Source organism: Populus nigra, chromosome 3 (assembly GCF_951802175.1).
Source record: "Populus nigra chromosome 3, ddPopNigr1.1, whole genome shotgun sequence".
Taxonomy (NCBI): Eukaryota; Viridiplantae; Streptophyta; class Magnoliopsida; order Malpighiales; family Salicaceae; genus Populus; species Populus nigra.
The window spans coordinates 3,307,279-3,325,713 of record NC_084854.1 but is presented as its reverse complement, the minus strand read 5'-3'; the positions used below and the strand labels follow the sequence as shown (position 1 = coordinate 3,325,713).

The 18,435-nt window shown below is 34.3% G+C and overlaps 4 protein-coding genes across 8 annotated transcripts; 2 read left to right on the top strand and 2 right to left on the bottom strand.

The window, feature by feature from the left end:
* Positions 1 to 2,595: 2,595 nt before the first annotated feature.
* LOC133688974 (protein NONRESPONDING TO OXYLIPINS 2, mitochondrial) lies at positions 2,596 to 5,197 on the bottom strand. Of its 2 annotated transcripts, none has more exons than XM_062108655.1 (3): positions 4,937 to 5,197; positions 4,535 to 4,715; positions 2,596 to 2,827 (listed from the first exon to the last, which is right to left on the bottom strand). In XM_062108655.1, the coding sequence occupies exons 1-2, from the start codon at positions 5,065 to 5,067 to the stop codon at positions 4,565 to 4,567; spliced, it is 282 nt and encodes a 93-aa protein (XP_061964639.1). In that variant the 5' UTR covers positions 5,068 to 5,197; the 3' UTR covers positions 2,596 to 2,827; positions 4,535 to 4,564. The 2 variants fall into 2 exon arrangements, with proteins under 2 accessions (XP_061964639.1, XP_061964640.1); XM_062108656.1 differs by having other exon boundaries at positions 4,597 to 4,715; positions 4,937 to 5,196.
* Positions 5,198 to 5,959: 762 nt separating this feature from the next.
* Positions 5,960 to 9,603, bottom strand: LOC133689352 (uncharacterized). Of its 2 annotated transcripts, XM_062109185.1 has the most exons (9): positions 9,489 to 9,583; positions 8,899 to 9,090; positions 8,126 to 8,186; positions 7,968 to 8,004; positions 7,530 to 7,607; positions 7,339 to 7,411; positions 6,919 to 6,958; positions 6,391 to 6,483; positions 5,960 to 6,193 (listed from the first exon to the last, which is right to left on the bottom strand). In XM_062109185.1, exons 1-8 carry the CDS (start codon positions 9,528 to 9,530, stop codon positions 6,434 to 6,436), a joined length of 573 nt encoding a protein of 190 aa, XP_061965169.1. In that variant the 5' UTR covers positions 9,531 to 9,583; the 3' UTR covers positions 5,960 to 6,193; positions 6,391 to 6,433. The 2 variants fall into 2 exon arrangements, with proteins under 2 accessions (XP_061965169.1, XP_061965168.1); XM_062109184.1 differs by having other exon boundaries at positions 5,960 to 6,483; positions 9,489 to 9,603.
* A 753-nt stretch (positions 9,604 to 10,356) lies between these two features.
* Positions 10,357 to 11,332, top strand: LOC133687832 (uncharacterized). The gene has a single exon (XM_062107165.1). It carries the CDS (start codon positions 10,425 to 10,427, stop codon positions 11,148 to 11,150), a length of 726 nt encoding a protein of 241 aa, XP_061963149.1. The 5' UTR covers positions 10,357 to 10,424; the 3' UTR covers positions 11,151 to 11,332.
* A 3,051-nt stretch (positions 11,333 to 14,383) lies between these two features.
* LOC133689076 (nuclear pore complex protein NUP85-like) lies at positions 14,384 to 17,359 on the top strand. 3 transcript variants are annotated; one of them, XM_062108797.1, is made up of 7 exons: positions 14,384 to 14,857; positions 14,931 to 15,033; positions 15,128 to 15,229; positions 15,331 to 15,414; positions 15,852 to 15,923; positions 16,021 to 16,081; positions 16,820 to 17,359. In XM_062108797.1, exons 1-7 carry the CDS (start codon positions 14,808 to 14,810, stop codon positions 16,870 to 16,872), a joined length of 525 nt encoding a protein of 174 aa, XP_061964781.1. In that variant the 5' UTR covers positions 14,384 to 14,807; the 3' UTR covers positions 16,873 to 17,359. The 3 variants fall into 3 exon arrangements, with proteins under 3 accessions (XP_061964781.1, XP_061964780.1, XP_061964782.1); XM_062108796.1 differs by having other exon boundaries at positions 14,387 to 14,857; positions 15,119 to 15,229; XM_062108798.1 differs by having other exon boundaries at positions 14,389 to 14,832; positions 15,119 to 15,229.
* Positions 17,360 to 18,435: the final 1,076 nt, after the last annotated feature.

Genomic DNA, 18,435 nt, shown 5'->3' with positions numbered 1-18,435 from the left:
TAAAGCTACATATGATGCCAAGAAATACAAGAAAAAAGAGTATATATTAAGGGGTTAGTGAAATTAGTTGATGAGGCTCCAGTATTATATGCACGATCCTAGGCAGCACTGATCCATAGAGCTGTTGCTAAGATGATATGTTGTCTTCGATCAGATAACTATTAGTAAAATTAATTATTTCACTACGCTAGCTACCATGTCCACTTTAGTTTACTTCTTTTAATGAACAATTTGTCTTGTTTTCCAAAGAACGAAATTAAAATTGGGAAAAGACTAATATATTACTGTTTCAAGGGAAGCAATGTTTGCGGTGCTCACATGCTGTAGTCAGTAGTTTATGATGCCTTCACAAATCCAAACACACAGAGACCACTCTGTGCATCCTCACAGCCAGTTTTATTCTAAAAGCTGCCAAATTATATGTATAAATTACCATCTTTAGTGGGTTGCCTTGCAATACAAGGTTATCTGATTGTTGTAAGAGGAAGCCTTGACTGTTATAGCTTGGAATTTTATTTGATTACATATATAGAAACTTAACGGATCATATCAAGTACAATTTACATGCGTTTATCAGTCTTCAAATCCAGTACTGCTATGCTTGTCTTCCATTGAAGTAAATTGATGGTCCAAGGCTCAACACATAAAGCTTTGTAATGCTTATATACTTCTCTGCAGGGACAGCCTATTTCATGGTGTTTTAATATGAGATGTTCCCTTACAGAAAGCACGTGCACTTTGCAGAGGAGGATGATTCATGGATAACAAATGCATGATTATTTAGCAGGTGGAGCAGGTTTAGTAATGTTTTTAATGAATAAACGCCGTTCATCACAGGTAATCTTGCTGTTTAATAATAAGAATGAAGTCGTATTTTAGTCAAGGCTTCTGAGCATTCTCATGTGAGGATGCTGATTCTTATTCCTTCCGGGTGAGAGAAAAGAAATGATTATACTGTAAAAAGTCTGTCATAGCAGAGTATTGCTGAAAAATTTCTAATTTACGTTCTTGAATATATTATTTAGTCGCCATTAATGTAACTATGCTATTGAATTTGAATAAAGAACCAAAAATCCACAAATGATTCTGATGTGGGATAAAACTTCTCCTAAGACGAGTTATTTTTTCCCCTACATGGTACGTATATCTCAGTTATGGGAGACTTAAGTTGTGTTTGGTTAATATTGTTGGACAAAAATGTGTTTAGTTTGAGAAACAAAGGTAGTGTTTGGGATTATAATAGCTTTTATTTTTAGATGTTTTTTAAAAGTATGTTTCACATGAAAAAAAATTATTAAATTGATGTTTTTTTAGTGTTTTTTTGATAATTTTAATGTGTTTATATTAAAAATTAAAAAAATAATAGACGACAGGAAACGCCATCTAAAAACTTATCATTCAATATTATAGGGTAATAATGCGGGAAGAAACCCATTTAATACCTGAGCTAAGACTCGAATTATTCTCTTAAAAGAAGTGAAGATTGATTTATTAGCTAGCTAGATGTGTTTGATAAGTACTATGTTAATGAAAAAAATAAGTTTCAAATGTCTTCGAAGTTACTCAATGGAATGAAAAGCATCTTCACACTCTTAAATGACAATCAAGAAAGGTTCCACATCAGAACCTTTGAATAGACGGGCTACCATGCATGGGGGTTATTTTCATGTTCATTGTTAAAGGGTCTGTCTCCTTTGTATAACAATTTCTGACAATGACTTGGCATGCCTTTTAACATGATATAGTATTCCTCAGTTGCCCTAACATGTGAATCAACAACTCACCAATTTGTGCAAACATCACGTATCCTTGGTGGTTTTCATCATTTGTGCTCATCAAGTCATAGCAGAATTCATTCGTGAAGGAATAACCATGCTTGAATGAAGATTATTCAGATATAGAGTTTCCTCATATGAGAGGTAGAAACTCCGGAGAGATAAATAGTCCTCACTATGAATGCGAATGAATTTGGAAATTTAGTTCTATGCTATGATGAAAAACTTTGGAGAACAATCTCTCATATGGGAAGGTTATGCAGCACGCATAAAAGTATGGTTCTGTAGCATGCATGTGAGAGTGAACAGGAAAGGAAAGAGCAGATACAAAGGACTTCGTGAGGAAGAGAAAGGTCCAGCTAAAGATCCACATGCAAGTGTCTTAATATCAGGGAGACACAAGCTGCAGGGCCAAGGCTATTTTCAAAGAAATGGGAGACATTAGGACAATATCTCATCAACCTCCCCACTTTCTCACGTGCATTTCACGTTGCTTAATATATTGATAAGGATAGGGGATCTCTGAGAACTTGGTAGTATTGCTAGTGACATACTCACCTAAGTAACTGTCTGATTTTCAGATTATTCATGCATGTATGGGCATGGGTTTCCCTTCGCCATGATAGCTAGAACAAGTACAATAACAGGTTGGAAATTGGCAGTCGGAACTCAATAAGGTCAAGTAATTTTCCGTCAAATAGAGAGGAGGATATATATATATAAAGAGCGCATGAAACAGATCGCAATTTAAATGGTCAATATTAGAAATGCTCATTAAAAAACGATCAACAATTAGGAAGTGAGCAAATTAAGACACGAGTAAATGGCAAGATAATTTTATTCCTTAAATATAGCAACCGTATCAAATTAGCGCTTCAATCCATGAGATGATATAAGAAATCCAACAAAAATTTCAAAATCTTGCACCTATGACCCTTTCAGATTGAGTGTTTAGACATTGAAAAGGAAATAGCCAAAAGGAATGACTTCGATCCATCAGCTATTATCTTCTTGCAGCTCATATCCTTATCGAGGCACACTGAGACCTAGTTCTGAATAAAATGGCAAAGCAAACCTATTAGCATTAGCAAGCACTGGCAAACATATTAATTAAAGAATTGGTGAGTTGAACAACCTCATGGAATTGATTCAACATACAACAATTAACAAAGAAACATTCTATAATGCAGTCATTCATCATAATAAACATGGAAAGAGTGAGGTAGTTGCATTCCATAGGACAGGACAATTCACACCTGTGCAACATTATAATATCCTTCATTGACTGAGACTTTTTAGAAAATGGGAAGAATAGCATACCTAAATAGTAAACATATAATTAACAATGAGCTAAAAGAAATAGCTAATTACCAGAGAGACACGTAGAACAAATCCATTTGAGCTAAGAATGCACACGGGTTGGAAATTTTGAATTTCAAGTGTAAATCAACCTCAAGGCTCAGTGGTGGTGCTGATTATTTTAACAAATACACTTAAAATTTAAACCTTCACCGAAATACTTGAAATAGCATATGAAGAGAGAGCTACATAAAGCTTCAATACGCTGGATTCTACAAATTAAAAATAAAATGCCAATATTTCTATTTTACAGAAATGTAAAGCTTCTTATAGTGACAACTAGTAATACAATCTTGGAACACTTACAGCTCCAAAATCTAGGTACCACACCTATGGTTTGTTTTGACCCTAATATAAAGTTACTGGTTCTTTGTGCCTCTGCCACTAATCATGGAGACTCGCGATCATTTCATAGTTTCTAAGGAAAGTTAAAACTCCAAAAATAACACAAAAATATTAATCCTAGCTAAAATCATTGAGAGAAAAAAATGATGGGAAATTATCTAGAAAAGAAGCACAATCCATCAACATTTTTGGCCTTGACATTCCAAATGGCTATTTACTTTCATGTTTCACCAAGAAATATTTAATCTTTTCACAAGGAAAATAAAAAATCAGGAAAGTATACTATAGAATGCTTTCAGGCTAACACCCTTGGGGAATTTTTTTAGGGGATAAAAGAGGAAATATAATTCAAGGGAAGCATAAATAGATACAGCAAGGAGGATATAAGACATTGTCCTCAAGAAGAAAGAAAAGGTAGAAAAGGGAATTGGAATTGCAATCTTATTCAGCACCAACAACAGCAGGGATCCTTTGCTCCACAGGGAGGTTAAAGAAACAACCCTATCCCACAACAAATGCCTCGTACTGTTGGTGAATATGCTTATATTGTTGTGCCTAATGAAAACCTCTAACACCACAACATCACAAGCATAAAAAATCTACATGTCCGAGGACTTTACATATACAACACTTTACAAGGACAAGGAAAAATGATGCTTACAAAATGTATCACGTAGAATTACCACATATGTTGGGAAATTTCTTTGCAATGACAAAAAAAAATTTGATCTTCAAATTTTCATGAGATCAACAAGAGGTAACATTTACTGCATGAAATTGGAAACCTCAATTCAAAAAAAAAAAAAAAAAACCTCCACAAAATGTACTCGGTTGATGAGCTACAAACAACCAATTCTACAGAGTTACCAGTTGACACACTAGAGAAATAGCATTTATTGAGTTTTTCGCTTAGGAATGGTATGGTTAATAACAAAATCCAGAAGCCAAATAACATTTTAAAAGAAATGAAAGTAAGATAAAACAAACAAACAAAACCAGGCAACCCTATTCAAAATAGAGACATGAACTAATTGTAGAGTAAAAAAGTTGCTTACAGAAACTAAAACTAAAACATTCGGAGAATATCAAACTCCAGGGTTCGCACTGCAGAGCATACCCTGAGACAACGACCGTGAGCTCCTTGAATCAATGCTGAGGCATGACGTGAGCCTAGCTGAAGAGACAGCCGAGTGAAATGGAAGCAGAGATTGAATAGCACCCAATTGAGGAACTGGCCTGAAATTCAAAACCCAGCTGTCACAATTTAAGAAATTTTCAAATTTAAAGAGAGCCCATTTCAGAAAATAACCTAAATTGCAATCCCCAACAGTCAGTTTAAAATCTTGCTGATTTAAAGAAAATCCATTTGAGAAAAAGACCTAAATTGCAAGGCACAATAGTCAAGATTTGAACTTCTTGAACAAAATTGAAAAGGTGTTTTTAAAGGGATTGCTTACCTTGAAAATGTGAGAGAAGGGCGTGCAGGGAGAAGAGAAGGTGTGGATTTGGGTTGAAGGGTAGGTTTGTTGGTGGTGGATTTGAGAAGAGAGAAAGTTGGTTTTGAGAGAGACCTGTAGCGAGACGCCATTTTTTAGAAGACAAGAAATGTTGTGAGTACTTGGGTTTAGGGTTTTTGGAAATTCAATAGGGATTTCAGTTTTGGGGTTTAAAACTTTAAAGTGGGGTTTTAGTTTTCTTTTCAGTCTCTTTGTGTCTGAGGAGCGAGAACCATGTCGTTTCACATATTTAGCATTCACAAGAAAATATTGTGATTTTTCTAAGGAAAATATTGATTTTTTTTTTATGACCAGGTGTCATTGAGTCACCTTTCACTCTCTGTTTTTTTTTTTTTCCACAAATCATTTATATCCAAATTAATGCATTTTATAGAAAAAAAAAATTCTGATTTTAGAGTAATAATTTGCCTTTTATTCTCAAAATTAAAAAAATTAAAAAACAAAAAACAATCTTCTTTTGAATCCAATAAGAATCACTAAATCATTACTAGATACTTGACTTATACTTTGTTACAGGACATTTTTTTTAAATTAAAATATATATATATATTGTTTTTGACCTAAAACACCTTAAAAACTATGATAAATTTATCTATAACTTCATAAAAATCAAAAAATCATCTCAAAAATCAAAATTAACCAGAAATCAAAAACCACATAAATTTATATATGTTTTTTCATTAACTTTAAAGATAAAAAACATATAATATAAACTATAAATTTTTTTCATTAAATAGAATCATTTGATATAAATATCAGTATTTGATAGTCTAAATTGGTGTTTACAATATTTCGTGGTGATCTGAACTTGCATCTTGAGATGATGGTGGCAGAACCATTGCCGTAACAACTAGACACTCCTATATGGATATACAGCCTAGAGTGTTAGTAATTGCTCTGCTATCACCTACCCGGATTGGCTCATGTTCATGCATAATATGAATAGATAGCCCCTGAAGCAAGTTTAAGTCCCGGTAACTCTGGATTATTTGGTTATTAAGCAATGGGGAAAGACTACTTCTATTATGTAGCCCAAGACAAAAGTTATAAGGTGCAATGATTAGGAGTACAGAGTTGGCCATGAAGTTTACACCTACCATTTATATACATACAAAGGAAACAAAAAGATAACAGATCAGCTTTCCATTCCTCAATTTCTCCCAGCAAACAATCGGTCGATCTAGAAACCACCTGCTTCTGGAACAATATATTCAAGTATAAGCATTTTTCCTCCTGTTGAAAAAGGCTGGAAAAAGACATCTCAATAGGCAACTGCTTGCAGCATGGTCTATTCCATCTTGAACATTTCCGCAGGCAATCACGGAGGAAAAATTCTCTCCTTCGAGAATATGAAATGAGAAAGAAGTAGTTGCAAAGGCAATGGGTCAGTTCACCTCAGAGATTTGACCAGAGAGGCAATCTTTTATTTCCATGACATTAGAGGAGCCGCAGTTTTCCTGTAACCGAATCAACTGATTCTTTTGGCCCTGCTCAGGAATAAAAACATAATTACTGTCATTTTGTTGGGTGGAACCAGCTTTGCTCAAACTAAGTAGGGTCAGCTATTTTGTGACTTGAATGTTTCTTCTTTCTATATTTTGGTGGATGTTCATAGAACCAAGAAGAAAAAAGTCAAATGATTGAGCAACAACTCAGATTGGGAGTTCTTGATCACAGGTCTTGTTTTACAATCTAATCATCTGTAAGAAATTTTGGAAATCCCTTTAGTCAATTGGTTTGAGTATATAGGCAGTCGATCTATGACAACAAGTGAAAGGAAAGCAACTCGTTTTAAAATCTTACATAAGACATTTTGGAATTTGAATCTCTTAATTAGTTGAGAATGCAGGTACTAAATCTACGATACCAAGTGACAGAAAGGTAACAGCTAAACAAGTTTAGCAGCAAAAAGAAAATCATACCAGGTCCAACAGCAAGAACAGTCTTCGACCCAGCTGAAACCTGTGCAAAACAAAGGAACTTGGAAGTTAAATTACGCAAGTTAACTTCATCAAAATCAAATCACAGACTTAAATTTGTTTGCAAAATATTAGAGAGACAAGCACTATGCACTGAAGTTGAAACATATTTCCAAGTTTACCACTAGAAACAAAAGCTCTTTGTTCTCAAATTACATCAAACAATCATGTGGCTGCAAGATCAAGTTCTTGAATTGTGTCAATTCAAGTATAATTTCTTCAAAGCTTGATAAGTAAAGGCTATAATTTACCTAGATGAATCTTAATTGTAAGTTTTATTTGCTGCTTCTTCACTATTATTAATTGTATCCAGGCTACTTTAAGATGAATCTTAATCACAAACTATGTCATGCATAAGTTTACCTGTGTTCGTCCAGCATCAGCAACAGCAAAAGTTGGAAGGCCAATGTTCTCAGCTGCTTCTCTTATCTTGTTCCTGATGAGGAGTGAAATGGTGCTTCATGAGTTAGACAACGAAGAGCTTTTTAGCATAATAAATGAACGTTTGGCAACTCTGAAACAATTGCATTATTCAAATAAATTTGCCTACTTACATTTCTTGTTGATTTTTGCATGTAACAACTATTTTGGGCTGTCCAGATTGCTCCCATTGTCTCAAGAGAGTCCGGTGGCTGCAAAGCATACAGAAACAGCGTGACTTCAAATAATAATGGATAGTTAATAAAAATACATGGCGGGGCATCTATTAACCAGAGTTGATCACAAAGCAGTTATTTCATGATAATATACTCCTAAAAGATATTTTTGATGACCTTTGGGATTGAAAGGGCATGAAGCCTAATTAATTATCTATTTTAAGTGAAGCTCTTCAAGTCCTTTAAATGGTTCATTCAAGCCTTCATTTTTCTACTTCTGGTGAAGAAGTGCTCACATGCTCTAAAACAGCATAATAGAATACACATGGAAGAACAAATGAAAAACCTCTCAACGTATTAGAGTTACACAGATCCTCATTATCACAACCTGCATACCTATAAATCAGCTCTGCATACATGCCAGTGGCTGCATCTGCAAGTACAAAACCAGTTCAATCAGATAAATGATAAAGCAATTTGCAGGAAAGAGCAAAGGAAATTCTAAAGCCATAGGTCAAAACTTCATAAACTGAATCTTAATTGAAGTGTCTTACGTGCACACTGAGATGCAATTTTTCCAGCACCCATCTTCAGGTCTTGTCTGACTACAAAAACCTGCCATTAGCAATTCCACAGTTCATCAAATAACTATTTGACATCCAGAACAAATAAAAAAAACTGAATATATAAACCAGAACTAGTTATATGATCAATTGCATCTTCCCACTAAATGCAGGTATTGAACCAATAAGATCAAAACTAATGTAAGCTACTAGACGGTGGACACCATTATGGTAGACAAAAAAGACAAGCATCTGGGTTATCAGCTTGACATTTGGTGACTTGAAGCTATGGTTCACAACAATCTAAATCTATTTCGAAACAGGTTCAGGCTATCTACATAAAGTAGTCTGTTTTTAACACTATCAATTTGTATATCCCAAATTCTTGACCATGGCTTTAAAGTGACCAAATTAATTGGCAGGAACAAAAAAACATTAAAACGATTTGCAAAGAGCTTGATTGACCAAATTGAATGGCTTTTGACTCCACAACTTCCAGGTCAATAGGCATGCAACCATTGATGGTGATTGTTGCCGCCAGTACTTTCAAAACCACATTCATATAGCAATGGCGATCAGATTCAGCCAACACTAACTACATTTTCCTAAATATGTTGAAGAAATCAAACTAGAGCCACCTAAATGCCTTCCTTGGCATTGACTTTAAACCAAAACACCATCTGTTGCAGTAGAATTTCGTCCATTAATTATTTAAATAAGCTAACAAATACAGTGGAGAAAGCAATAGATACTTGAACACAAACCATTTTAAGCTCTTTGTCACCATCTTCCAGACATTGCTGCTGGGACTTTCCAGGCAAAAAATTCTTCTTCTTTATTTGATTTTTTGAAGGGTTCGACAAATCCAAAAACAAGCCAAAAATGAAACCAATGATAAGGCCCGGAATGAAGTTTTCTGGCCTAAAACTCTCTGCTAAACCTCCTTTTTCCTGCTTCTGATTATATACATTTAGCAAATTCAATTAATCAAACCAAGATAAAGAAAAAAAAAAACAGTCCTATCATACACCATTGAATTTAGTTAACTGCTAAAAAAAAAATAAAAAAATAGCTTCCACTTAAGTGAGCGGAGGACCATCATTTAGCCAAATTTTGATAAAATTTTGATTTTTTCAAGAAAGCAGAAGGTACCCAGTTGAGAGAAACGAGTATTAGCTCTATAAAACAATAATTAATTACAGATGATAAAGCTAAGAGAACAATTCAGCTTACAAAGAAAACAACTTTAGAACGTAAAGACATGAACTTTTCAAGCATTTGAAACTAAACCAGCATGAATTTGAAAAGAGGAGATGAAGGAAGGAAACTATGAAGGGTAAAGGTTTTCAAGTACCTTGTTTGAAAGCTGAGATGGGTTTTTCGACACACCCCACATAGTTAGCCTACTCTCCTAGGTAGAGATCGAGTGCTGTGCAGAGGTAAAACAATACAGCTGAAGAAGATAAAACAGACCTAAATTAAAGTTGATATAAGACTAAACAACGTCGTTTTAAACCTGTTGCCCTCCTGTAGGGCCCACCGAGTACTGAAACGCAGCGTTTGGACAAGTACCAATCCTCCTAGTCCTATCTCTTTTTTTCTTTTCAAAATCGACCCGCATGAATTCGCTATGCAAGAAATTCTCACTCACGCACACGTATACAATTATTAAAGACCGGGCTAGGTATTAAAAAAAATCAATCTAAAATTTATTTGATTTTGACTCAGCGGGTTAACCTCAGCTTCATTATAATCAATTTGATTTATTTTTTTAATTAATTAGAGTTAAATTTGAAAAGTTAAATTGTTTTAAAATAATTTTAAAAATATATCTCCTAAGTTAATATAAAGATAAACATCAATATATTCGGAGGTTTATATAACCTATTGTACCCTATCAAATCTTATTTTGAGTGAAAAGCGAGTAATTGTTTATCAGAATAATTCTTACGCAGTGGAAGCATATAATTAAGGCTTATTTGGAAGGTGATATATATATATATATATATATATATGAATCACGTGCCTTGAGAGGGCGGGAGAGAGGGTTAAATGGAGAAACACGATATGAGCAAGTCAAAGTTTGGAATTCCTTGGCTTTCACTATTTTCCTTCCTAGGCTCTCGCTATCCCTCACTTGCACTCCAAATCTAGACAAGGAATCTTAGCCACATTATATTGATTAAAATTCCTTTACATTACCCTGAACCCCTAACAAACAGTAATACCTTCCTTCCTTCACATTTTAATTTGCAACCCCGCCAATATCTTCCTTCCCTTAATTTCTCTTATGGAATCTGTTAGCTCTGAGAGTTCATCTACATCCTCACCTGACTCCAACTACCGCCACCGCAACCGTCTTCATCTACGGCTTAAGCCAAGCCAACCGGTGGCAGACCGCATTGTTCGAGCCATCCATGACCGTCTTCGCCTTCTCCATCGATCAGAAGCCAACTTTTTTATCTTGGGTGCCACAGGGAATGTCTACACCGTGACCTTAAGTGCTACCCCTACGTGCTCATGCCCTGATCGTACAACACCATGCAAGCATATATTATTTGTTTTGATTCGTGTATTGGGCGTCTCTCTTGATGATGCATGCCTTCGAAGGAGGAATCTTAGGACTTGCCAGCTTAATCACCTGCTTGGGACTCCTACCTTGCCAGAGGCGCTGGCAGGGTTTAGCATTCGTGAGAGATTCCATCAGTTGTTCTTTCAGACAAGGCATGGTGTTTTGAGACCTCGTGTTGAGGTTGAAGACGGGACAAAGTGTCCGATTTGTCTTGAAGAGATGGAGAAGGGAGAGAAGTTGGCGGCTTGTGGAACATGCAGGAATGTTATTCATGCAGAATGCTTGATGAAGTGGAAGAGGAGTAAGGGGAGGAGGGCAGCTAGCTGTGTGATTTGTCGAGCAAGGTGGAGAGACAGAAATGATGAAGAAAGGTATCTGAATTTGGCAGCTTATGTTGGGGAGGATGATATGGCTGAAGATGGTGTAGGTATTTGTGTCGGCTAAATGTCTTCATGGGCATTGATTAGCTAGCTAGGGTTTACCTTCATCGATCCTATACGTACGTACATTAAAGGAAGATCATTCGATTTGTAAATACAATCATAGGTTAATGTTGTTGTGACCAATATTGTCTCTATAACTACATTTAACTTGTTTGAATGCAATATAGTATAAGAAATTGAGTACTGCCACCTTTTACCGTCAAGGAGACGACAACAATACATATGCTAATCCATTAATTTACTCTAACTACATGGAAATCAAGATTACAATAATACAAAATGTGATAATCAATCAATAATATGGTATAGGGGCCCCGTATGGCGAATCAAAGTGCCCCAAAAACATTTTTAGTCCTCTGAGAGATAATTCAGGAAGTCATTGAAGAAGGCAAAGATAAGATACGTACGGTGACCTTGACTTTTTCTAGATTATGATGATTATTCATTAATTCTATGTTCCGTTTTATGAGAAATCTTATATTGATAGTTGTAACATCTGGTATTGAATGTGTGTACATTGTAGAGGCAGCTGGTTCTAGATTTTGTTTTCCTTCTGGGTCTTGGCTACTGTTTCTAATCATTAGTACCCTTTGTCTCTTGTTTCCTCAATATATCCTTCGTGGATGCTCTTTTTGATTACTGAAAGAAATCCTTCATGGAACAACACCCGAATAGGTCCAGCAGAATTAGGATCTAGCTAGCACATCTATTATACATATTTAATCCTCTTCCAAGTAAAAAGGAAAGAGATGGCAGATGATAAATAGATGATTGAATAAGATAAGAGGAGACAGGGGATAAAAGAGAGACACTCTTACGTTAAGGCCATGGAAATTGAAAAGCTTTTAGTGGTAGACAAGGGATAGATAAAAGGGTTAATAAAGATAATACCAGTTACTAGTTTGAAAGCAATGTCCCTAGAAAGCATTGTCTAAACATTATATATATAGCTACTAAATTGAATAGAAGGGATAGATAAAAGGGTTAAACCTATTGAGGGGTTGATGTATTTCTCATTGAATAGATCAGTATCCAACAAATTTTGTTTAGAGTTTGATTTTCGAATGCATTTGGAGGTGTTGACATCTTTAAACTGAGATTGTCAAGTGGATTCCCAGCTGAAAGTTTTGGTAAACTTCTCCTACAGATTTTTATCTTGCTAAAATTCTGTCTGTTCAGGTAGGCTTTTTTGGGGTAGATGCTTTGAACAAAATAATTGGCGTTGCTTAGGAAAATGTCAAGATTGCTGAGCTCTTAGGGAGATAGACGGACATGCCCTTAATTTATTGCGAGGAGTGCAGAAAAGTGTTTTTTGTGAACGGAGCTGCTGAAACACTGGAGTTTTTGTCATATTATATGGACTAGTAGCTAGTCTTCTGACAGATATTTTTAGAGACAAATAGTGTGTGTGTGTGTCATTGTGGCAAAAAGGGTGCCATGGATGAGAGCTTGATGATCTCACTTCCAACAGAAAACATTGCATTGCGGCAATAAAGCTTCAAATCATGGCCAGTAACCAGGACATGTCATTAGTGAAAGACTGATCAACAGACTACCAGTTTTGTACTGTATTGGTTGGTCCTTTCCAGCACTAGGACGTCGGTTTCGAAATATATAACAGTACTGGTGGTGCCTTCCACCATATCTCTGCTCGTTGTATCGGCTCCTGTTTCAGTCCTAAAGGCTGAGTTATGGCGTATCCTTGATGGTTTTAACGGTAGCTTGGTTGGATGAAGGATTCAAAAGAGGTTGGGCTCGAACCTGATTCTCATCTTGCAATCCACGACGTGATCAGAAGCTGTTTGATAGGCGATGGCATGTCATGTTCGACTGAGACACATTTATCATATGGCTTGCTGCGGTGCTGACGGACTGACTAGCAAGGTAACATATTTAATCTTGATATTGCCATTAGAACTTGACGATATATGTGGGATATCAATCCCTACAATGTGCTCTTTGTAAACTAGGGCTTGAGCCCACCTTTCAATAACAGCCATGATCAGTCTTTCAATTTGCTGTGCATTCTTTTTTCTTACTTTTTTAAGCTATAAAACATAGATTTGAGATGTTGTTTAGAGTCTAACTCGGAAAGATATCTCGGTTATTTATTAAAATAATATTATTATTTTTTAAAAAAAATTTATTGAACTACATCCAGTCAAGTTTAAACAAGATTCGATAAAGTTAAATAGATTATAATTAACTTGGTTAAATTAACTGAGTTTTATTAAATTAATATTTTTTCCAGTTTAACTTGAAATCCACCTCAAATCATGCTCTAAATTACAAGTTTCTTAAATTAACCTTCTATATAAGATGGAGTTTAACAACTATATTCTAAAATACTCATTATTACTATTAATCTTCATACTACATGAAAGTGTTTAAGGTAACATAAAATTAAAAGGTTGTTTTTTAAATTCAAAATGCCTTAATTATTTTTTTAATAATTATATTTGAACTAAAAATACATTAACAAAATTAAAGAAAGAATATTAGAAAAATAAGTTCAAATTTGAGCAAAATTAAATACGAATTTGATATTATTATTAACTATAATACTAAAATAACTAGGGTTTGGTTTACTATTCATACAAGCAGTAAAACACCTTAATATATTTTTGTAATTAATTCATAATAAATTCAAGTCACAACCGAGTCAATTGAGTTGCGTGTTGGAACACAAAGGTCATGAGTTAGAGTGCCATGTTGGATGCTTATCTTTTTTAATTGTGATAAACGATATGTTGTCTATTATTTTTTTAAAAAAAAATGCTAGGCGACGATAAAAAAATAAAATAAAGCAGGGTTAGGCTCTAGACTCGGCTCTTTACTATCTTTTTCTTTCTTATTCTTCTTCTTTTTTATCCTTTCTTCATTTTTTTTTGTCACTCTGCAAAAGAATTTACTATATTTACTTACTTTTCAACTTTAACACAATTCTTAATACTATTATAATTTTTTATTTGAATTTTACTAATTTTGTTTTCAATTATTATATATTTGATTTAAAAATAAAAATACTAATAATAGATGGTCTGTGAAATTTATTTACATTGAAAATTTTTTACCCCCCTCCCCATGTCGCAATGTAACTCGTGCATACAAACTAGTTTGTCTACTAAAACAATTATAGGTTTCGTACTCAATTGAGAATGGGTATAGAAAAAATTACGGTTAGAGTTGAAAACGCTGCGTTTTCATTATACATGAGAACCATCAAAACGGTCAATTAACATTCTCTGAGTCCTGCTTTCCTTCCGAAACCTCTTTAGAACCCAAGACCGTTACTTATCCATAAAAAGACCCTTCTCCGTCGAAATGCCTGGCGTCGCGGCGGACTCTACCACTTTCGCCAGCGGTGGCGCTTTAGTCCCATTCGTGCCAGACACCGAAATTGCCGTGGTGTACCCGCTTCACCACGGCCTAAAACCTCCAATCTCTCGCGTCTCAATCTCCTGGGCACGTGGAAACAATCTCCGCATCTCGTTACTCCGTAATCTACCTTCCGATTCCGACTCGGATGGATAATTTTGGGAAAAATTTGTGGAGGTGAATCTCGGCAGCGGAGCAGCCGATGTCAGAGACGCCGAGCATTGGCGCCGCATTCCCTACGGCTCCGTGACGCCTTTCGCGCTCCTTCAAAGCCGCAAGAATGCAGTTTCGAGTTTTTATAACCAGTCCCTCTCCATATCACCTTGACTGGCAAGTTTTGAATTCTTTTTTCTCTGAGAATTTTTATTTATTTATTAAAAATGTGGTAAATTAATTTCTTTAGGTGGGAGTATGTAATGGAGTATAGCAAGGACATAAATGCACTACTTGGGAATCCAAAGTCAAATGATAGTTCTTTAATTGAAGACCCTAAAGAAGTTTCGAAGGTGAATTTTCTTTGGTTCAGTTGGTTTGTTTTGGTAGCTTAGAGTTAGCGGTTGATTATTTAATTAAGTGAATCATTTTCTGTAGAAATTTCAGGAACCAACGAGTTTAAAGGCAGCATGGGAGTTGATGGAAATGTTTTATGTAGACAAATTATGTCAAAGCTGGTTACCGGAACGCCTTGTCGATTGGTTGGCGGTAATGATCATTTATGCTCTCTTTCATTTGATTTTTTGGGGTTGTATTTGATTGAACCCTTTTGTCAATTTTTCTGCTCTTATTGTTGCTGGTTGTGCCAGGATTATGATAGTCTATTATCAGGTGATCAGCTGACTGTTCATTCGAAACTTGTGGAGTTTCAAGGGAAACTAGTTACCTTACAGGTTTGATTATATTCTGGATATATTTTATTAAAGTTCTATTTAATGCCCTAATTTTTTTTCTTTGCTTAGCTAAGTTTGTGGTGAAATTGCTAGCATAACTGTTAAACTTGTGCTTTGTATATGTGTTTTTGCAATGTCATTGATGGAAAAAGTGGCAGGCAACGTCGCTAAATGTAATCCTGTTAGTATATAAACTTTTATCGTCCATGATCAATTTATGTCTGCTACCTATGGGAATGTTGGATGTTTGGCAAGCTTGTCCAGCTTAAAATGTTATTATGTAATGAAATTTGGCTGGACATGTTATAGGGAATCAATTCTTAGATTGATATTTTGTTCAACTTTTATGACATGTTTTATATGCTGGGTCAAGATCTTTGTGAACTCTTTCCTTTTTCTCTTATGAATGTGGGACCTTCTATGATTGCTTTATGCAGGTCATCGAGGATGATCCTAAATATTGGGAGGTGATGTTGTCTGCACTAGCAGTTGGTTGGCTAGAGATTGTGGTAAAGTGTCGAGTCTTTCCCTCTGTTTGTTGATTGGTATAGTGTATGATGAAGAGACGGATGTTTTAATGCAGAAGTAAATGTTTTTCTCTTGTAGGTGAAACATTTGCTCTTGCATGGATCTCATCAACTAGATCAACTTGGCTATAGAGAGGCTGGTAAGAACTCAATGATTGATTGAGTATGCACATACCATTGAACTTATTTTTCTGCAACCATTAATATGTACATCCCGGTTTAAAATGAAATTTTAAATTGTTGGCTTTTGATACCATTTGACACAACATGAACATTATTTGTATACTTAGGGTCGTCACATACCGATATTTATGTATCGTAATATTCTTATTCAACATCATCCTCTTCATCTTCATTGAATTTTGATGGTTGATTCTCATCCATAAAGGATCTAGAATCATAAAAAGAATTTCAGCTTCAACATCATTTTCCTGCTGTTGAATTTCTCTTGTATATCCCGATCAAAAGGTTGTCTCCTCTAATCATACCTTTGAAACGGGTTCTTAAAACTAATGATGGATCCACAATCACTCTTCTTATGATCTTTTAAATTTTTCTCCTTCATCTCCGCCAATTGACCAGATAACTCTATAACCTGCCTCTGCAATTTTGATGCATGATTGTTTCGTCAAACACACAGCATTATGATAGTGGGTATAACGTTCAATCTGATAGTAGGATTGGGCTGCAATTCAGCCAGGAGGTTTTACAAATCTAGTTCTATAGAGTGTTCGGGGAGGAGCCCTCAAATTTGACCCGGAAGCTATTGTTTTGACAACTAATGCATGAATAAACAAAATATCGTGCTTTAATGTGCATGATTATTTAAGCAGTCATGCTTGCCAGTCTAATTGCTAGTTGATGATTCTTTGTTGTAGTGGACACTGCTCTTCCGGGAAAATGTCTCTCAAACGAACATTTTGTTGAATAAACTGCAAGAATTGTCCATGGCAAGTGTTCGTCCAGGCTTTGTCACCGCTGACTTGCCAACTGAGGCACTAAACTCTGTTAGGCTGGCTCTTGCCACAACTCTTGGGCGTGCCATCTTAGAGGAACAATGATGCCTTGTTTTTTACGTTCTTGAAGCTATTAATGCACTCCCTGGTGACCAGGCATTCAAGCCACATGATCACCATCATATCGAAGAAATGTTGACGGTGAATTTGGGATTCACTACATGCTTGTTTAAAGTTCTGCATAGCCAATGTTCCACAAGAGAAACCACTGCTCCTCTACTTGCTAGAAGTATTAATTAGGCCCTGTTTGTTTCTTGAAAAGTAGTTTTATTTTGGAAAGTGAATTATTTTCCGATATTTGATAGTGTTATGGAAAATAAGTTGGAAAACATTTTCCAGTATCTGGTTATGTCATGGAAAATGAGCTGAAAAATAATTTATTAATGTTTTATTTTTTTTCAAGTTTATTAAAATAATATTAATAAATCTTACAAATTAAAAAGTTGAATGAGAATAAAATTGAAAAAAAAATATAATTTCATAAATTATCTCAAATAAAATAAATAATAATCAAAATAATAGATATCAAATCTAACAGATAAAAAAGTTAAAAGATGATGAAATTAAAATAATAATAATTATAATTTCATAAATTATTTCAAATAAAATAAATAACAATCAAAAGAATGAGGATCAAATTTGATAAATAAAAAATTTTAATTAAAAAAAATAATAAGAGAAAAGCTAATAACAATAAAAAAGATAAGGACTAAAGTTAATATAAAAATCAAATTTTAAGGGATGAAATTGATAAAAAAAATTCAAAATAAAATATATATATAGCAATTAAAAGTTTGATAACTAAATTTGATATAATCAACAAATAATATAATATTTTTAAATTTTTCACAACTTCTAGAAAGTGTTTTCCATCCAAAATAAAAGGGAAACACTTTCCTGGAAACCAAGCAAAATTTTTTTTGACTGGAAATTGTTTTCTATTAACAAACTTTTCTAATGACAAATAAATAAATAAAAATTTAAAAGTGGTTTTTAGAAAATCATTTTCTATTTAGGCCCCGTTTGTTTGCAAGAAAGTAGTTTCCTTTTGGAAAGTGAATTCCGGAAAAGTATTTTCCGATGTTTGATAGTGTAATGAAAAATAAGTTGGAAAACATTTTCCAGTGTTTGGTTATGTTATGGAAAATGAGCTGGAAAATAACTTATTAATGTTTTATTTTTTCAAGTTTATTAAAATAATGAGGAATAAATCTTACAAATTAAAAGGTTGAATGAGAATGAAATTGAAAAAAAATATAATTTCATAAACTATCTCAAATAAAATAAATAATAATTAAAATAATAGAGATCAAATCTAAAAAATTAAAAAAAATGAAAGGTGAAGAAATTAAAATAATAATAATTAACATTTCATAAATTATTTCAAATAAAATAAGTAAAAATCAAAAGAATGAGAACCAAATTTGATAGATAAAAAATTTCAATAAAAAAATAATAAGAAAAAAGCAAATAGCAAT

Coding starts and splice junctions, on each gene's coding strand:
- LOC133689076 (XM_062108796.1), top strand. CDS start 14,808: ATGCAGTTTCGAGTTTTTATAACCAGTCCCTCTCCATATCACCTTGAC. Junction 15,230..15,330: donor GCCTTGTCGATTGGTTGGCG/GTAATGATCATT, acceptor TGGTTGTGCCAG/GATTATGATAGTCTATTATC. Junction 15,924..16,020: donor TTGGTTGGCTAGAGATTGTG/GTAAAGTGTCGA, acceptor TTTCTCTTGTAG/GTGAAACATTTGCTCTTGCA.
- LOC133688974 (XM_062108655.1), bottom strand. CDS start 5,067: ATGGCGTCTCGCTACAGGTCTCTCTCAAAACCAACTTTCTCTCTTCTC. Junction 4,716..4,936: donor CCTTCTCTCACATTTTCAAG/GTAAGCAATCCC, acceptor TTTGAATTTCAG/GCCAGTTCCTCAATTGGGTG.
- LOC133687832 (XM_062107165.1), top strand. CDS start 10,425: ATGGAATCTGTTAGCTCTGAGAGTTCATCTACATCCTCACCTGACTCC.
- LOC133689352 (XM_062109184.1), bottom strand. CDS start 9,530: ATGTGGGGTGTGTCGAAAAACCCATCTCAGCTTTCAAACAAG. Junction 7,412..7,529: donor TGCAAAAATCAACAAGAAAT/GTAAGTAGGCAA, acceptor ACTCCTCATCAG/GAACAAGATAAGAGAAGCAG. Junction 6,484..6,918: donor TGTTCTTGCTGTTGGACCTG/GTATGATTTTCT, acceptor ATTCCTGAGCAG/GGCCAAAAGAATCAGTTGAT.